This window comes from Pempheris klunzingeri, chromosome 24 (genome assembly GCF_042242105.1).
Source record: "Pempheris klunzingeri isolate RE-2024b chromosome 24, fPemKlu1.hap1, whole genome shotgun sequence".
NCBI lineage: Eukaryota > Metazoa > Chordata > Actinopteri > Acropomatiformes > Pempheridae > Pempheris > Pempheris klunzingeri.
In genome coordinates, this window is record NC_092035.1 from 13,788,954 (window position 1) to 13,806,733 (window position 17,780).

At 42.9% G+C, this 17,780-nt stretch overlaps 1 protein-coding gene across 1 annotated transcript; it reads left to right on the plus strand.

Annotated features, from left to right (window-relative positions):
- The first annotated feature begins 8,176 nt into the window (after nt 1-8,176).
- On the plus strand, nt 8,177-13,462 carry LOC139223659 (cyclic nucleotide-gated channel cone photoreceptor subunit alpha-like). The gene is made up of 5 exons (XM_070855630.1): nt 8,177-8,211; nt 11,241-11,363; nt 11,602-11,703; nt 11,785-11,891; nt 11,974-13,462. Exons 1-5 carry the CDS (start codon nt 8,186-8,188, stop codon nt 13,320-13,322), a joined length of 1,707 nt encoding a protein of 568 aa, XP_070711731.1. The 5' UTR covers nt 8,177-8,185; the 3' UTR covers nt 13,323-13,462.
- The last annotated feature ends 4,318 nt before the right edge of the window (nt 13,463-17,780 follow it).

Sequence of the window (17,780 nt, forward strand, 5' to 3'; positions counted from 1 at the left end):
GAGACAGAGACAGGCAGAGTGTGTTCGCAGAGCTTCAGATAACGGTGATGGAGCGGTGAGATAGCATCACACCGCCACTTTCTCCAATGAACACCGAGGAAGTCACTTAAGAAGAGAAACAACCTGGTCCCACCACAAGCATTCACATTCACACTATGCTATTAATCCCAAAGGGCAATTCATTGTACAATCAACCCATCTATAACAGACACTTAAACAGAATAAATGAAAACAATAGAGTAGAATGAATAGAGCACATCACAGTGTTCCACACAAAACCACACCAAGGAACAAGAAAATGGGATGCTACAGCAGAACATTTCACAGCCGGATGATGCATATGGAGCGCTGAGCAGCCCGATGGAAGAAGGAATAAAGGAGTTTGCAAATCTGTTTCTTTTTTTGTGTGTGTTGGCACATAATAGCACCAGCCTGAGGGCATAACCAAGAAGAAGTCTCCAAGTCGTTTGGGTCGAACCGCAGCGGCTTCAGTGTGGTGAACACACATTGTTTCACACATTATTCCAATGTTCACCACACTCTCCACTTTACTGAAGTATTCCCATTTTCTGCTACTTTATAACTCCACTCCAGGACATTTCAGAGGGAAATATGGTGCTTTACCCTACTACGTTATGTTTACCCAACTACGACATGCAGAATTACTCATTCCTTTACAGTTTGAGATTTTACGTAAAGCACACAGTAGAATCATCTCAGGAAATATGTTGCATTGTTAAGGATTAACAGCATATACAATAGTTAAAATAATATCTTCACTGACCAGCTACTTAATCGGTAATGATAATCCATTTATATATACAATAATACTGTTAAAGGGGCCATTCTATAATAAAAACATTCACACTGATGCATTGGGAATCATGTTCCTGTTGTGTGTCTGACACACACACCATCCTGCTGCCCCAAACACTCACTAGAGCACCACATGTGGATGCATCCACTAAAAACTGTTCAGAGAGTAAGCACTGGACTTCCATGAGGCGGGCACAATGGATTAGGATTTTGCTCTATCTGCTGATGTCAGTTTAAGTTGGCCACATGAATTAAAAGATGATAATGTCTCCATGATCCATGTCATGTCAGACCCCCCCCCCTTATGTATAACAAACAGCCTGTCCACAGGCTGGAGGTGTGTGAGTTTGAGTGTCCTCTTATTAAAAACAAGAACGCCTTTTCCAAGGGGGTTAAAACAACCATTGCTTACGTGGGCGGCCTCTAGTGGCCATAGACATTATAACAGGAGCGAAAAAGTCTACATGGGGAGGGCAGGAGAAAGCTGGGGGACACAGCCTGGTGGATGGACGGATGGATGTGTGTGTGTGTGTGTCCCGTTCAGTAACCCACTGTGGGATAAATAAAGGCTCCATGTGTACATGCTGGACTTCTATTATTACCCAGACCATTCAGTCAGGCAGATTTTCCTAAATAATCTTTCTTCCTTTATGTACAAGCAGGGTCCTGAATGCTCACCCAGCACACCCTGCTGCTGGATCCCACCAGTGCTCCAGCTTTCACCCACACACTTTCAGCTCACACCTGTGCAGCAAACACTGGCATAAAAGCCCCATGGCAATAAGCCAGGCCCGCCACAAATGCAATAGGAGTGCGCTGAGCACCCATCACCCACCCTGTGACATCACAGCTCCAGAGCTGAGGCGGGAAGGAGCAGAACTACTATGCTGATACACTAATGGAAATGAAAAGCACTGCAGGAACCATTAATTATACAATTAAAGTTGTGGAAATAAAGGACAGATGCATTTAAATCATTTGAATTGACATCTTCATGCTGTATCACACAGCAGGATCACAGTCTGATGCACTGATGATTCACACACGGCCACCACCACAAGGTACATGTACATATTCTCATTACCTCTGAACACATCCATCACAAGAGGGCAGCAGTACTCCAGCAGCATGTGGGAAGAGTCACCTCAGCAGCTGGAGGGATGTTCAAATCCATGAGCAGCAAAGTCAAACTCCTGGTTCATCCTGTGTGTCACGTCTGATTTGTTTAATGGAGCAGTCAAGGCAGCTTTTGTAAAAGATTTAGACAGAAAATATAATGTGAGTGCTTCATATTAGCAAGTATTGGCATCAGTCTTCAATTATTCAGAAATATCAGTAGAATGACATTAATAAAAGATCACTGTAGGATGTGAACAATTCAAAATTCAATACTTTATTTCCGTTTAAATGCATTTACATGAAACACTGAGGACATCAAACATGTGACCACAGTCAGTCCTGTACAACCTTTGTACACAAACTACTACAGCCTCTTAGATATTAGAACATATTATCATCTTGGTGCTACAGTAGCTCTTGGCTGTGCACAGCTTGAATTTCCCCACCATTTCCAAGTAGGTGACCACTGTGGCTCCGACTGGAAGCCGAGAATCAAACCAAAGATGCGCAGAACAAACACACAGACACACATTCATCTCAGGTGACTGTGAGTCAGTCGACAAGTTGGGGTTCAGTGTTTTGCCCGAGGACACTTCGACATGCTGACTCAGAGGAGCGGGGGGTTAAACTGTGGAGCTTTCATTGATGTGTGGTCCACTTCACCTCTAAGCCACAGCTGCAGACTATAGGAAGCAGTGTTATCATTCAGACATTCATCTCCAGATTTCCTGTGTTGCTTGTTTGTGTGTAATATGCCTGTCTAATATTGATCATGATGTTTCTAGTTGTTTGGCTCTTTTTATAGAGGCATGCTCTGTGGGAGTATCAGTCGGTGTTGCTCAGCTCTCTCTGGCCCAGCTGGAGTGTGGATTGACTCTCAGTCATGTATCTCACACCTGAGATGACTCTGTGTGTGTGTGTGTGTGTGTGTGTGTGTGTGAATATACACATACATACATCTGTTCTCTTCTGCTTCATGATAACAACGCCTGATGAAGATCTCTGCTGAGAGCTGTTAGTACAGTGAGCAGCTTTTGGATCCAGCACCTGTAAACGTGTCAGTAGATGTGTGCACCCTACACCCTGTTTGCTGTCAGGCATAAACTGATGAAGCCATCACTGTTTACCTCCAGTGTTTCCACATTGTCAGCTAAACAGGGCGTTGCCCTGGTGTTGACTTTTTCATCAGTTTACAGGCTGATGATGAGCACCTGAGACCCAGTCTGGTCTCTGTGAAGCCAGTGGAGGTGAACTGAGCTGACCCGACCTGGGGCACAGCATGTGTCTGGGCCAAAGGGGGAAGCGGAGGTGGGTGGTGCAGAGACAGAGCTGTAATGACTTAATTGGTGTGTTGGATCACTGCTGGCTGTCAGCAGCTCATTAACGCAGCAGCAGCAGTGGGATATGATAACATATTGATGTCACAGTTGTATGAACCTCTGGCAGTCAGTCCGAAGATATCACATTACCACAAACTGTATGTGGGCACGTTGATTACTTTCATGTTCCCCCCTCAGCCTGTCGAAAGGAACACTTCTGCTCCGTGGATGATGCAGTTTCCATTTCATCTGCCCACACTATTCTATTCAGTTTTCTGAGGAGAGGTGCTTAAGGTCTCATAGGTCAAAGAAGTGAATTGTTCTTTTGAATTACCAAATGATAAAATCCAACAGCGGCACGATTCAATGAGCAGTGCAACCTGGGAGACACTGGCAAAACAAGCTGAATGCAAGCAGCTTAGCAATTATAAATGCACAAGGGGCCAGTGATTATCTAGTGTCATAAATGAGTGCTGCAGCACCAACAGATCGGATCCCCGCAGGGAGACTCACTGAGGCTGCAGTGTGAGCAGCACACCAGCATTCATCAAGTCCACGATTTACTAAATGTTTTCAGAAAACACTTGTCAAGAGTTGATATGTGGAATTTCTTGCCTTCAGAAGGAGGAAGCCCTATTTGACTACTATTCTAATCCATATCATAGCAAGAACCACTCAACGAAGAGAAATGACGTTACTTTAAGACATGAAGGTCAGTCAATCTGGAAAATTTCAAGAACTTTGTATGTATCCTCAAGTGCAGTCGTGAAAACCAACAAACCCTGTGATGAGACTGGGGACCCCCCCAGGAAAGGAAGACCAAGAGTTAGCTCTGTTACAGAGGATAAGTTCATCAGTTACCAGCCTCAATTGAACAGCACCTCAGATTAGAGCCACATAAATGCTTCACATAGTTCAAGTAGCAGAGACACCTCAGCATCAGCCGTCCAGAGGAGACGGAGTGAATCAGACTGATGAGTCCAAATGTGAGATTTTTGGCTCCACCACCATGTCTTTGTGAGAGTAGATGGTTTCTACATGTGTGGTTTCCACCATGAAGCATGAAGGAGGAGGTGTGATGGTGGGGGGGGGCACTGGTTACTAGCTGTAACTGATTTCCCTCCACACCAGCGACACAAACACGTGCTCGTCACTGTGAATTGTGATCCTTCACTTCTTCTCTCTCTCTGCTCAGCAGAAAGCACCAACAGATTAACTCTAATCTCATTTACGGCGGGTAATCGGACTCCGCTGTGTGGCCGCGGGCCAATCTCACCAGCACACACACAACATGAAGACAAGCTGCTCTCCCACACACACACACACACACACACACACACACACACTATAATTTCTAATGTTTTAAATCAGTTTGAATCAGTATTGATTATAGATATGAGTGAACAGATATTCAGGGAGGCTGTCACATGCTCTTTTAGGTTTAGCTGACTACCTCAGTGATCTGCTCCTGCTGGACTCCAGCCTCTGGAAGGGGGGGTCTCACTGATGGACACTGTGTACAAAACCAAAGCTCACATTCTCTGCACTTCCCCATGACCACTGGGCTACTTGATTCTTTTTGACCTTTGCACTTAGAGTGGCATTTTTCGCTGGCATGTGACTGTTTTTGTATATTTTGGTATAATTTCACATGAACAAGTAGTTTTTACAACTTTTTCTGATCACTTAACCAAACTAGCGTTCCCCTGAGGGTAGCTTTGCTGTGGTTCAGCTTCTTCCAGAGCAAAGTAAACGGTATCCATCTCCAGTTAGGACTGACTGATGAATCCTGCACCTCCGCTGATCAGCTGCCCCCACTTTTACTGTAGCGAGGGCTCTCTGAGCTCCCAGCTGTCACTCGCTGGGGGCTGAGGGAAGCAGTGGAAGCAGAACTGAGATTAGCTCGGGCTGCTGGGGGATTGTCCTGCTCCTCTCTGAGGGTGGAGGTGGAGTCTGATGTCTCACTTTAGCTGTCCACACACTAAGAGGATTGGCTCAGACTGGAAGGGATATAAATAAAGTCCTGTTTATCTACCCAGTGATACTTATAATAAAAAAAGGAGATATTTATAAATGAGAGGACATGACATGCCCGTAAAGTTATTCCTCATCTAAGATAATGATATCAGACAAATGTTTTCTTGTAGTTTTAAGAGTTAGGAGGTCTACATGGTCCGTTTGTGGAGGAGTCCAAATACCTTGATAACAAAATGAAGACAAACTACAATACAATTTATTATGAAATCCTTTTTTTTAAAGACTTTAAAAAAAAAACATTCAACCAATCAATCAATTAAACTTTATTTATATAGCATCTTTCAAACAAGTCAAAATGCATTTTAAAGTGCATCCCAAAACATAACATTGTACATTAAAAATGGATTTAGAGACTAATACAAATCAAAACAACAAAAGAAGTTAATTGAATAAGACAATAAAGGATGGATAGTTAGTTAGTTAGTTAGTTACAATACAAATATAAAAGAATCATGTCAAGACATCTACCTTAACTTACTGCAGCATCAGTTTCTGTTAGTTTTACTTTCTTATGAAATTAGACTTGAAACCTGTTTGAGTGGCAGTAATGATATTTTTTTACACAGAAAATAATACTATTATCATTTTGTTGCGGAGACATTCTGCAGGAAGATAGAGGGAGGTTTAGTTTTTACAAACAATTTGGAGATTGAGACGTGACTAATCTTCACAGCACATCTATATGCTATATTAAAAATCACAGATCATAAGGCAGCACCCATCTACTAATCTCTGGGATGGTGGCTCAATCCCCAGCACGTCCTGTTTATACGTCAGAGTGACTTTAGGCAATACACTGATGGGACTGTTGCTCCTGATGGACAAGCCAGTGGTTTGCGTGGCAGCTCCATTACTATCAGTGTGAATGAGGGACCAATTAAAGTGGTGTATTCTGTAGAACTAGGAGCTATTCCCCAGTCTACTGACACTGGCTGATTCTCAGGTACTTCCGTTTAAATTATTTTCCCTCCCCTCGCCCTGCCCCTCCTCCCCCCCTCATCCTCTGTTGGGAGGTGGCGTGCAGTGGATGAAGGGAAGGAGCTCCCTCCACAGCAGGAGAAGCTCTTGTTCAAGCCTGAATGTTGTTTGTTTCTGTGTCATGCTTCAGAAGACAGACCGTAGCTCCTTTACAGCAGGATCTATATATGTGGACACGAGTCCTCAGCTCTCTTCTCTGATGTAAAGGAGGAAGAACGAACAAGGAGCAACATGGGATTCATCCGGAGCTCACCCAGACTGCTCCTCACTGCCTGATCTGCTCATCATCATCATCATCATCACTCACATTCAGGTAAAATTAAGTTTCCACAGTAGATAGTGATTGTTGTTAGAGTTACTGTGTGTTTGCAAGAAAAACCTGCTCTGAAGTCATCAGCTTAGCAAGTCACACCGGGTTGAAAATCTAATTTTAGCCGATGTAATCTGGGAGAAAAGGATTTGAGTTAACAGTGCTAAAGAAGAAACATGAGCTAACGGGACTGAACACTCACAGAAGCTCTTTTTCTGTCTGTCAGTCTTCATCACAGCTCATAAAGAATCATATTGAAGTCATTTCCTACACATTTACATGGAAAACTTGACCAAGTCAGCAGCACTGATATTTAGTTATAGACAGGGGTTTCATCAGAATATAAAAGTGAAACAACACAATGGGAATGGAACCACTGCATCTTTACTTAGATATTTGACTTTCTACAAACATACACAGCCACACACACCTCAATCACAAGCCAGCTTCTCTAATCTTTGCTGCGCCTGTACGTATGTATCATCCGTCTGGTTACAGCATCTACTTCTTCACTTTTAAGCTCATGTGTACACACTCTTTCAGTCTTCTTATGAGTGAAACAGCAATCAAGATGCATTTCAGTATACATTACTAGTTCATGCAGTCTACAAATAAAGCTACTTTGGGTATGGGTACTTCAGAGAGGATGATTCCATGTTTTTGTACCTCTGCACATTCAAATGTGACTTTTTTGAGTCCCAATAAATGAATAACATTTCCAAAATGTTCCTCATTAAGTCTTTGTGCATTAAAGTACTTGGACTTTTCATTTATTTCTTAAATGTTAGCTACAGCTCTGCTTGTGAAATCCCAACTACCTGGCTAAAACTTTTAATTTGTAGGCCCCCTGCTTTTCGGGCTCGCTGTTTTAGTTCATGCATTTTGAGTCAACGTAAGTTAGGAAGATGTGAGCACAATAAAAAGTAAAACATAAAACAGTGACAGTGGCTGTGGACTCCTCATGATCTCCTGCTCCATGTCTCCAGACTGATGGACAGCCAGGATCAGACATCTTTAGTGGGAACGAGACTGCTGTCCAGGTGAGTCCTACTAATTAATCACTGTGTGCAGAGACACCAGAATGTACATCAGAGAAGGTCTCCATTCACTGCAGATATTGTAGAGTAGCAGTAATAGTAACAAATGAGAGAGTGACACATCCCTGGTGTTACTTCGGCATGTGTGTATGCTGATAAACAACTTCTGCCGTTTTGATCTCTTTTCCAAGGCTGTCGGACATGATGCGCTTTGGGAGGAGCAGCGTTGGCCCCGAAGAGCCCAGCCTCAGCAAGCAGAGCACAGAGGAGAGCATGAAGAGCAGGAGCAGGTGAGCCGAGCCACTCCCCAGACCGTGGAGGACCACAGTCCTGAACAACCGAAGTACCTGAATGTTACAAACCTGGCAAGCTTGTTTAGCATTTGTATTTATGCAAGTGGAATATTTATTCCAGGTATCCAGGATGTGAATCTTTCTTACATTCCTCTGATACTGAGTATCTTGCGACCAAGATATGCAGCAACTTGGTTCCTTGTTACAATGCAGATATGTTACTTGCTTATTTGCTCCTCTTCCAGTGATGGCCGGTGGCCCCTGGCTGCACAAAACATGAACAACAGCAACAACAATGATGGGTAAGATGATGGATGGATCCTCTCACACAGCCTTAATCAGACTACTTACAGTACTGTGCAAAAGTCTTAGGCAGGTATGAAGAAATGCTGTAAAGGAAGAATGCTTTCAAGAATTTGACTGCCTATTTTTATCGATTTACAAAATGCAAAGTGAGCAAACAGACATGAATTGCGGCCAAAATGGCATTATCCCAGTGTGGCAACAAGGCCAAGCGACTCAACTGTGCATGAAAACAGGAACTGGGCAGCAGGTGCTCTGGACTGATGAGTCAAAATCTGAAATATGTGGCTGCAGCAGGAGGCAGTTTGTTCACCGAAGGGCTGGAGAGCAGAACAATAATGAGTGTGTGCAGGCAGCAGTGAAGCTGGTGGAGGTTCTCTGCAAGTTTGGGGCTGCATTTCTGCAGATGGAGTTGGGGATTTGGTCAGAGTTAATGATGTCTTCAATGCTGAGAAATACAGGCAGAAACTTATCCATCATCAATACCATCAGGGAGGCGTCTGATTGGCCCCAAATGTATTCTGCAGCAGGACAAGTCCAAACATACAGCCAATGTCATCAGGAACTATCTTCAGCGTAAAGAAGAACAAGGAGTCCTGGAAGTGATGGTGTGGCCCCCACAGAGCACTGATCATCAAGACTGTCTGGAATTACATGAAGAAACAGAAGGATCTGAGGCAGCCGACATCCACAGAAGATCTGTGGTTTGTTCTCCAACATGTTTGGAACAACCTTCCTGCTGAGTTCCTTCAAAAACTGTGTGCAAGTGTACCTGAAGAACTGAAGGAGGTCGCATCAAATATTGATTCGATTTAGATTTTTCTTCAGTTTGCTCACTTTTCATTTTGTAAACTGATAAAGACAAACAATTCATGTTATACTTCTGAAAGCATTCTTACTTTACAGCATTTCTTCACACCTGCCTAAAACGTTTGCACAGTACTGTACATCCAAAGAGACATTTTGTCATGGGACATTTAAACCTCATACTACATAGTAAAGGTCATAGGGTAGCATCTAAACTGTTATCAAGATCAAACTTCCATTGTAATCTGTTCAGTAGTTGCCATAGTATCTCACTCCAGACCAAAGTGATTGACAGAGTTTCAGAGTGACTTTGTCAATAGTGCATTCAAATTCAACTCTGCTGGTTTAAGCTCACTTTACGAGTAATAAAGCAGTTGTATAATATCTTCTATAGCTCTGGACCATCTTCCTTGATGATCATCAGCTTTCACTCTGATTGGCCTTGAGTCCTCAAATTTGTAACAGAAAACCTGCATTACAAAATGTATGTGTGGAGCTGGAAAGAAGTGGGCATTTACCAAGCAGAAAGAAAATGTACTTATAAGTTGTACTGTGAAACAGCAGTTCACCCTCGCTGCTTTTATTGTGACACTTCCTTTATCCTTTTCCTTCGTTACCAAATCTTTCAGCTGTGCAGAAGTGCAACATTAAATTGTTGCAGTACTTGGAGTTTCATACATGTTACTGATGCAGTGAAAAAGATAAGGGAACACTTCATCATCATAGTATAACACCAAGTCAATTAAACTTCAGGGATATCAGCCTGTCCAGTTAGGAAGCATAAGTGACTGTGAATCAATTTCACCTGTTTTGAAGCCAATGAAGTTGACAACAGGTGCACTGGAGAGGCAACAGCAAGACAACCCTCCCAAAGGGAATGGTTTTGTAGGTGGTGGCCTCAGACAGTCGCTCTCTCCTCATCCTTCCTGACTGATTCTTCTCTAGTTTTGTGTTTGCTAGTGTCCTTGTCACTACTGGCAGCATGAGGTGGTACCTGCTGCCCATTCAGGCTGCACAGGTAGTCCAGCTCCTCCAGGAAGGCACATCTGTACGTGATGTCGCCAGAAGGTTTGCAGCACAGTCTCAAGACCACGGAGGAGGTACCAGAAGACGGGCCGTTACACGAGGAGAGCTGGACAGGGTTGTAGAAGGACATCAACAGCAGCAGGACCAGTATCTGCTCCTTTGTGTGAGGAGGAACAGGAGGAGCACAGCCAGAGCCCTACAGAATGACCTCCAGCAGGCTACTGGTGTGCATGTTTCTGACCAAGCTGCCAGAAACAGACTCCATGAGGTGGCATGAGGGCCCAGCGTCCTCTAGTGGGACCTGTGCTCACATCCCAGCACCGTATAGCTCGACTGGCATTCACCAGAGAACACCAGAATTGGCAGGTCCACCACTGGTGCCTCGTTCTCCTCACAGATGAGAGCAGGTTCACACTGAGCACATGTGACAGACATGAAAGAGTCTAACTGCTATTAGGTATCAGGATGAAATCCTCAGAGCCATTGTTAGACCTCATGCTGGTGCAGTGGGCTCTGGGTTCCTCCTGGTGCAGGACGACGCCTTTGAACTTGATTATTTAGTTCATCAAGATTTAAGTATTCCTTTATTTTTTTTGAGCAGTGTGCGTGAACAGGGGAGTTCACAGAAATCAGTTCTGTTACCTCAGACCTAAGCAGGACAATTAATCCACCTGGGCCCTGTCCCACTGTCAACACATGTTCCTGATTGGTCCATATGGATCTGTCCCACAGTGAAACCACCAACATGAGCAATTTTCTCATCATTCATAATGTTCATGTTAAAAATAGGAATGACTGGGGAAACAGAGAGCTGGCTAAAATTCTCACATAGTACTGTCTAGTTCTTTGTTTTATGGTTGTATTGATTTGGATTGTTTTAAGTGATATTTACTCCTTATTCTAATCAAACAAATTAGCAAACAACACTTGCCCTACACTTCACTGGCTACAGAAATGACTCTTTCCTGGTGATGAGACTTGAGTAAAAGCTGTCCCAGTCCTGACACAGCTGATGTCAGCTAAAGTCAGGTATGACAGCGCTCAGAGCATTGGGACCGATCCTTATTTTAACATCTTAGTGTGCATTAACATGACTGGACTGTGCCACAGCACCTCCCTCAGGCTCTCTCACACTACTGCATGACAACGAGACAATAGATTTACCTCACCTGCCTTTGTTTATGGATATCTGCAGAAAAAAAGACGACAAGAAAGATGATAAAAAGGACACCAAGAAAGATGATAAAAAGGACGACAAGAAAGATGATAAAAAGGACGACAAGAAGGATGATAAAAAGGATGACAAAAAAGAAGAACCGTAAGTACCACTTACCTTTTTCTATGGCTGCAACTTTCCATCAAATGGAAATATTCTGACACATGATGTGGCACATTTGGTATCACTGCAAAATTTTAAATCACCATTCCCATTTAAAATATAGTTCATATATGTAACATCTGCATGAATGTTACCTGAAATTCATTAGCCAATATCTAAAATACTCAAAAATGAAAAATGTTCAGGTCTAAATTCTCTCTCATTCTTTCTCATTCAGAAAGGAGGTGTGGATCATGGACCCCGCCACTGATCTGTACTATTACTGGCTGAGCATAATATCCATCCCAGTGTTCTACAACCTGATGTTACTGGTGGCCAGGTCTGAATTCATTGCACTTTGCATTTTCTCCTTACCTTATTGTTGTTTCAGAGGTCTTGCAATGATTTTGCTTGCCTGCAGGTCTTGTTTTAATGAACTGCAGTATGCAAATACATCACTGTGGATGGGTTTGGACTACACTTCAGATGTCCTTTATGCCATGGACACCTTTGTGAGGACCAGGACAGGTCAGTGAAAAGAACTGCTGAATTTGTAGTTAAAGGAAACTTTGAGTATATGATAATGCTGATCATATTCTAATGTCAACAGGATTTTTGGAGCAAGGACTCCTTGTAAAGGATGAGAAGATCCTGAAAGAAAAGTACATGAAGACACGACAGTTCAGATTAGATGTCATGTCACTCATTCCCACGGATATTGTATTCGTCAAAATTGGAATCAACAACCCAGAGTGGAGGTTCAACCGCCTCTTTAGGTTAGCACGACTCTTTGAGTTCTTTGACCGGACAGAAACTCGAACCAATTTCCCCAACATCTTCAGAATTGCTAATCTTGTACTTTACATCATCATCATTATCCACTGGAATGCTTGCCTCTACTTTGCCATCTCCAAGGTGATCGGCTTTGGCTCAGACACCTGGGTATATCCAAGCATGATAAATAATCCTGAGTTTGCTCGCCTAGCCAGGCAGTACATCTACTGCTTTTACTGGTCCACTCTTACTCTGACTACTATTGGTGAGACACCACCCCCAGTCCGAGACGTTGAATACTTTTTTGTGGTAGCTGATTTCCTCACTGGGGTTCTGATCTTTGCTACGATTGTAGGCAATGTTGGTGCCATGATATCCAATATGAGTGCTGCACGTGTAGAGTTCCAGGCTAAGATTGACTCTATCAAGCAGTACATGCATTTTCGGAAGGTCACTAAAGACCTGGAGACAAGGGTGGTGAAGTGGTTTGACTACCTGTGGACAGAGGAGAAAACCTGTGACGAGAAGTTGGTGCTGAAGAACCTGCCAGACAAGCTAAAGGCTGAGATAGCCATCAACGTACATCTAGAGACTCTACGAAAAGTGCGTATCTTTCAAGACTGTGAAGCAGGTTTGCTTGTTGAGTTGGTCCTTAAGCTTCAGCCTCAAGTTTTCAGTCCTGGTGACTTCATCTGTAAGAAGGGGGACATTGGCAGGGAAATGTATATCATTAAAGCAGGAAAGCTGGCTGTAGTAGCAGATGATGGAGTTACCCAGTTTGTGGTCCTCAGTGATGGGGCATACTTTGGAGAAATCAGCATCCTCGGTATCAAAGGTAGTAAGGCAGGAAACAGAAGAACAGCCAACATCCGAAGTGTGGGCTACTCTGATCTGTTTGCCCTGTCCAAAGATGATCTGATGGAGGCACTCACTGAGTATCCCGATGCTAAATATGCGCTGGAGGAGAAGGGAAGGGCCATCCTGATGAAAGACAATCTCATAGATGAGTCGCTGGTAGCTGCTACTGACGCCAAAGACTTGGAAAACAAGGTCAACCAGATTGAAGCCAGTTTCGAAGTCATGTCGGCCAAATTTCGAAAAGCGACAGCCCAGTATGAATCCTCACAGTGTAAACTCAAGCAACGGCTCACTAATATGACAAACCAGGTCCGAACCCTCAGATGAGGCAATGAGTAGAGCTTGGCTTGGCACTACTGCTGCAAGGCTTAGGGACATCCACTTCAGGTAATTGCTACCGAGGTCATCCCACAGTACTGTAGGACTCTATTGACTCTTTATACATGCCAAATGGCATATGACCAGCAGCTGGACTATGGTTGTCTCTATTCATTGTACCTTTGTCTGGTAAAATAGTAAAGTTGCCTTGAAAGTTGACCATTCTCATAAAAACTTAGTACTGAGTAACAAAAGGCATGAAAAGGGTATAATTTTGGTCTCAGAATGAAAATTTGTGTCATATTTGCGCCTATAATTAAGTGACTGGAATGGTGCCCAGCTATAGCAATGCACTATTGTGCATCAGTTATAAAAGCACTTATCAATGCTAAACGTTTCCCTGGTAATATCACTACCACTTTCCGTAGATCTTACAATGCAATCCCCTCTGTATATTATCCAAATTTAAGTATATTCACGTGATTAAAAATGTATTTTCAATTTTCCTTTTCATTTGTGATATTTGTAGAATAATTAGACATGCAACACTATTACCAGAAGCATTGTCTCCTGGGCCTGTTTTTCATATAATGTCTAAAACTGAAATAAACAGATTTGAAGCCACAGTAAAAAGGCAAAAAGCTCTTTGCAGTTAGAACATGCTTCTGCTGATGACATGTAACAATTCTTAGGTATAAAATGATTTCCCACTGGTCTTAAAAATACTTGCATGAATGTTTTTACTATGTACTAACGGTCTTGTTAGACACTGACACAAGGCATTGGATTACTTTCAGGATGGGTGATAATCAGCTAATGGCAATTTTACAGTCACTTATCAACCTAATGTCTTTGGATTGTGAGAGGAAGCTGGAGAACCCGGAGAGAACCCATGCAAGCACGGGAAGAACATGCAGACTCCACACAGAAAGGTTCAAACCTGGATTCGAACCTGGAACTTTCTTGCTGTGAGGCAACAGTGCTAACAGTGATAATTTCTATGTGGTATGTCGCCAATAATAATAATAATTTGGTCTGTTTGCCTGTCAGTTAAGACGTTGCAACATTAAATCTTGTCTAAAGTCTAAGTGTGAGGACTGCCTCTCCATTTGCTTCGTATGCTGCTTATCAATCTTGCTTGGTTGGTCCAGATATCTCAACAAATTGCTATGAAATTTAGTACAAATATTCAAGGTCCCTTGTGAATAAACCCTAATGACTTTGGTAATCCCCCAACCTCTTATCTAGTGCCACCAGCAGGTCAGCTTTCACTTATCCACGGTTAAGATGGCAACATCAGTTAGATAGGCTGGCACACAATTTTGTATCGACAGCTGTGGTTCGGAGGATGAATTTGAGGGGGGTGTCTCTCGCACTGCCTGCAAGTTAACACTGCTGGATGGACTGCTATGGAATTGGGTACGAGTATTCATGCCCCCCTGTAATTTAATATTGCATGTGAAGCCAGTGAACCCCTGGCTTTTCGTAAAGTGCCATCATCAGGTCAAAAAATTCAAGGTCCGTGTCTGAGCATGACATATATTTAATGTTCCTGATGTTAATATCTGAGTGGACTTCACAGGAAGGATTCAGTGACAGATATGTGTGAAGTGCCTGGAGATTCAAGTCAGGATAAGAAGGCAATACAAGTTGGAAAAAGCAGTCATCTTTATTTAGCATGTTTTCACAACACTGAATACTTTTAGCCTTTCATCAGTTTGTATCTTTTAGACTGTAACTGTGGAGTCAAACCAATCGATGAAAATTGCTTCGCTTTCCAAGATTAGGTCGAGCTTTTACCTTTTACCTTCACTGGGCTCTAGAGCCCTTTCACATGTCCAGGTGAGCAGCATCTTCAGCATTACAAAACAGAGGTACAGAGTAATGTTAGAGCTGAAACCAGACCTAGGCTCAATAACAGTTGTAAGTAATCCTTAACCTTTTGTTTTAACCTACAGAGTGTTTCACATAATCGAGGCTTACTGCAGTATACCTGTGCCAGCTAAGTTCGTACAAACATACTGTCTGCTGTAGGGACTCTCCTACATGCCCACATTTTCAGGCACTCTATGAACTGTCCAATGTGACTCCAATGAAAGCTAAAACCACCAATGAAAGGCATACTCCAACATCATTTTGCCCAAGTCTGGCTGAAACCATGAAGATGAGGAAGTAAGAGCAATGGAGCAGAACGCATGGCTCACGGCCGTTGTGTACTGCCGTGGTCTGAGCACCACGGTTCAGTGAGATTTTGTGGGCGCCATTAGGCTCACAGGCTGAGCAGCGTTTCCAAAAGATCTGTCGTCTCGCAGACACATCACTAGGACAGCAGGAGCCTCACAGGTAGACACGCCGGTGTCCGAGTGAGGATTCACAAATTGAACCAACAGCAGCCACCACTGTTGTTCCCAAGACAACACAGAATGACAGAATCAGCTCTGATCAACTTGTCAGCAGAGATTTGTAGCCCGACACCTTGCAGTTCTATGCAGATAAACCTCTCGCTACGTCACTGCTCCCCTACGTGGTTACTTTCAGCAACAATAGAATCTGACTGTATTTGTCCTGAATTATGGAAAACAGTTTTGACAAGCAAATCTTAAACCAAGGTCCACTTACTAGTTTGGGGGCTTTTAGCCACATCTCTTGGTTTTCACTAGTGGATGGAGTTTATTCAACGGACATGACGCTGGCTCAGGTCTTATCACATGGCCAATGATTACACAAAGAGAGATGGTAACCCCTGTCTTTGCTCCAAAATGTTCTCTGGTATCACATGTAAATGTCCTTCCTTGATGTTTCTCCAGTCGTCCACTGAATTCTGGTTCATGACCTTCGACCGCTTCCCAGTGGATGCTGTGAGCGGTTCTAGTCTGGTGTTCACAGATAGGTGATCTGGACTTTACTGTGTCTTTTGACTGAACTGAAACTGAAAAAGCCAAATAAAGATCAAGGAGCACATTTGCATTCGATGCCACAGACCATCTTTGCATACAGACAAGGATTAACATTAACTCGCCTTTGTGTGACCACTTCTTATCCTGTGACTGAAGCTTCATATGTAGGTCATGTGATGACACCTGACCCAGCCCCACTTACTGCTAACAGATGTTATATGATGTGGTTGAAAGCTTCACAATGCTAGTGATCAGACCTCAACACAAATGCCAGAACATTTAATACCAAATTGACGAGTGGTCAAACAAGCTTTTCTCCACAGTTCACCTAAATTATCTGAACCACTTATTTCGGGGTAAAACAAAAAGATGAATGTTAAAGGACCAGTGTGTTTGCAAGTGTTTCTGTATACTAGTTGGTTTAGCTTTTTACTTTGGAATGCATCTTTTCCCCCCCACACAGTTCAAAGTGGCCATTAGCTCCCATTCATTTCCATTCAGTAGGAAAATCTGTAAGCAGACTTTTGAAATGTGTTCCAGTTGTCTGATCCACCACAATGAACATCAAGTCTGTGTTAAAATGTCTATGTGCGGTTGAGAAGGTTAAGTAATCTGCATATATGTATATTCTTTAGTAGATGCACTAAACCCACTGGTGTGTCCTGGATGGTAAACATCCTCTAACCTTTGCAGAGGTCCTTCTTAAATTACTTATGACCTACATACTTACCAAACGTGCAGAATGTGCACGATGCAATGGACTGCTAATAGTGACATTTCAGGTGTGTTCATTCTATTTTCATTTGCAATAAGTGGTTTAAATAATTTGGCTAAACTGTGGGTGTGTTTAAAACCTGCCTGGGTGTCTTGTGCTGCTTGCCCATAAAGCACACTAATGACAGTGTCAAAGTATAAAATGAGAGGAAACGTGGCCAAAACTACCGACCCAGGTTGTTCAAAGAAATCATTCAAACCAGTGAATTGAGTCTGTGTGCAAGAACATCATGCAAATATCGCTCAAATCCGTTGGTACAGCCTTTTCAACTTAACAAAAACAAAACTATCAAAAATACAAAAGATCTACCTATTCTGAGGGGAGATGATTTCATAGCTGATATTCCAATTAATGTTGTCGGGGAAAAAAAAAGTGCTAATGAGCACTTTGTGATTTTTCCATAGATAGTGGTTACACCTGTTTTCATTTTCACTGAACGTTATGATCACAGTGATGCGACCACACTGTACCACATACCCGAGAATCAGGAGACAATCAGTGCCTGTGTGTATATGCAAACTAATATTCCACTACTATTCAGAATATGACAATATTCCAAATTTGTTACAGGTAAACAGTTATTCTGTGTGGATATTCCAGATTAGATGTTACTCTGAGTGCAGCATTTTCCTATCAAGGCGTGGCATGTGCTGATATTACTGTGTTAGGAGCATTCTTTGGACATACATGCAGCACGTTTGGAATATGCATCCCAGCTGGGGTTTTTACTACAGTTTCCAACACACAGCCTCTCGCCTCTTAACGGAACAAGCCGACTAGGCAACAGTTTGCAGG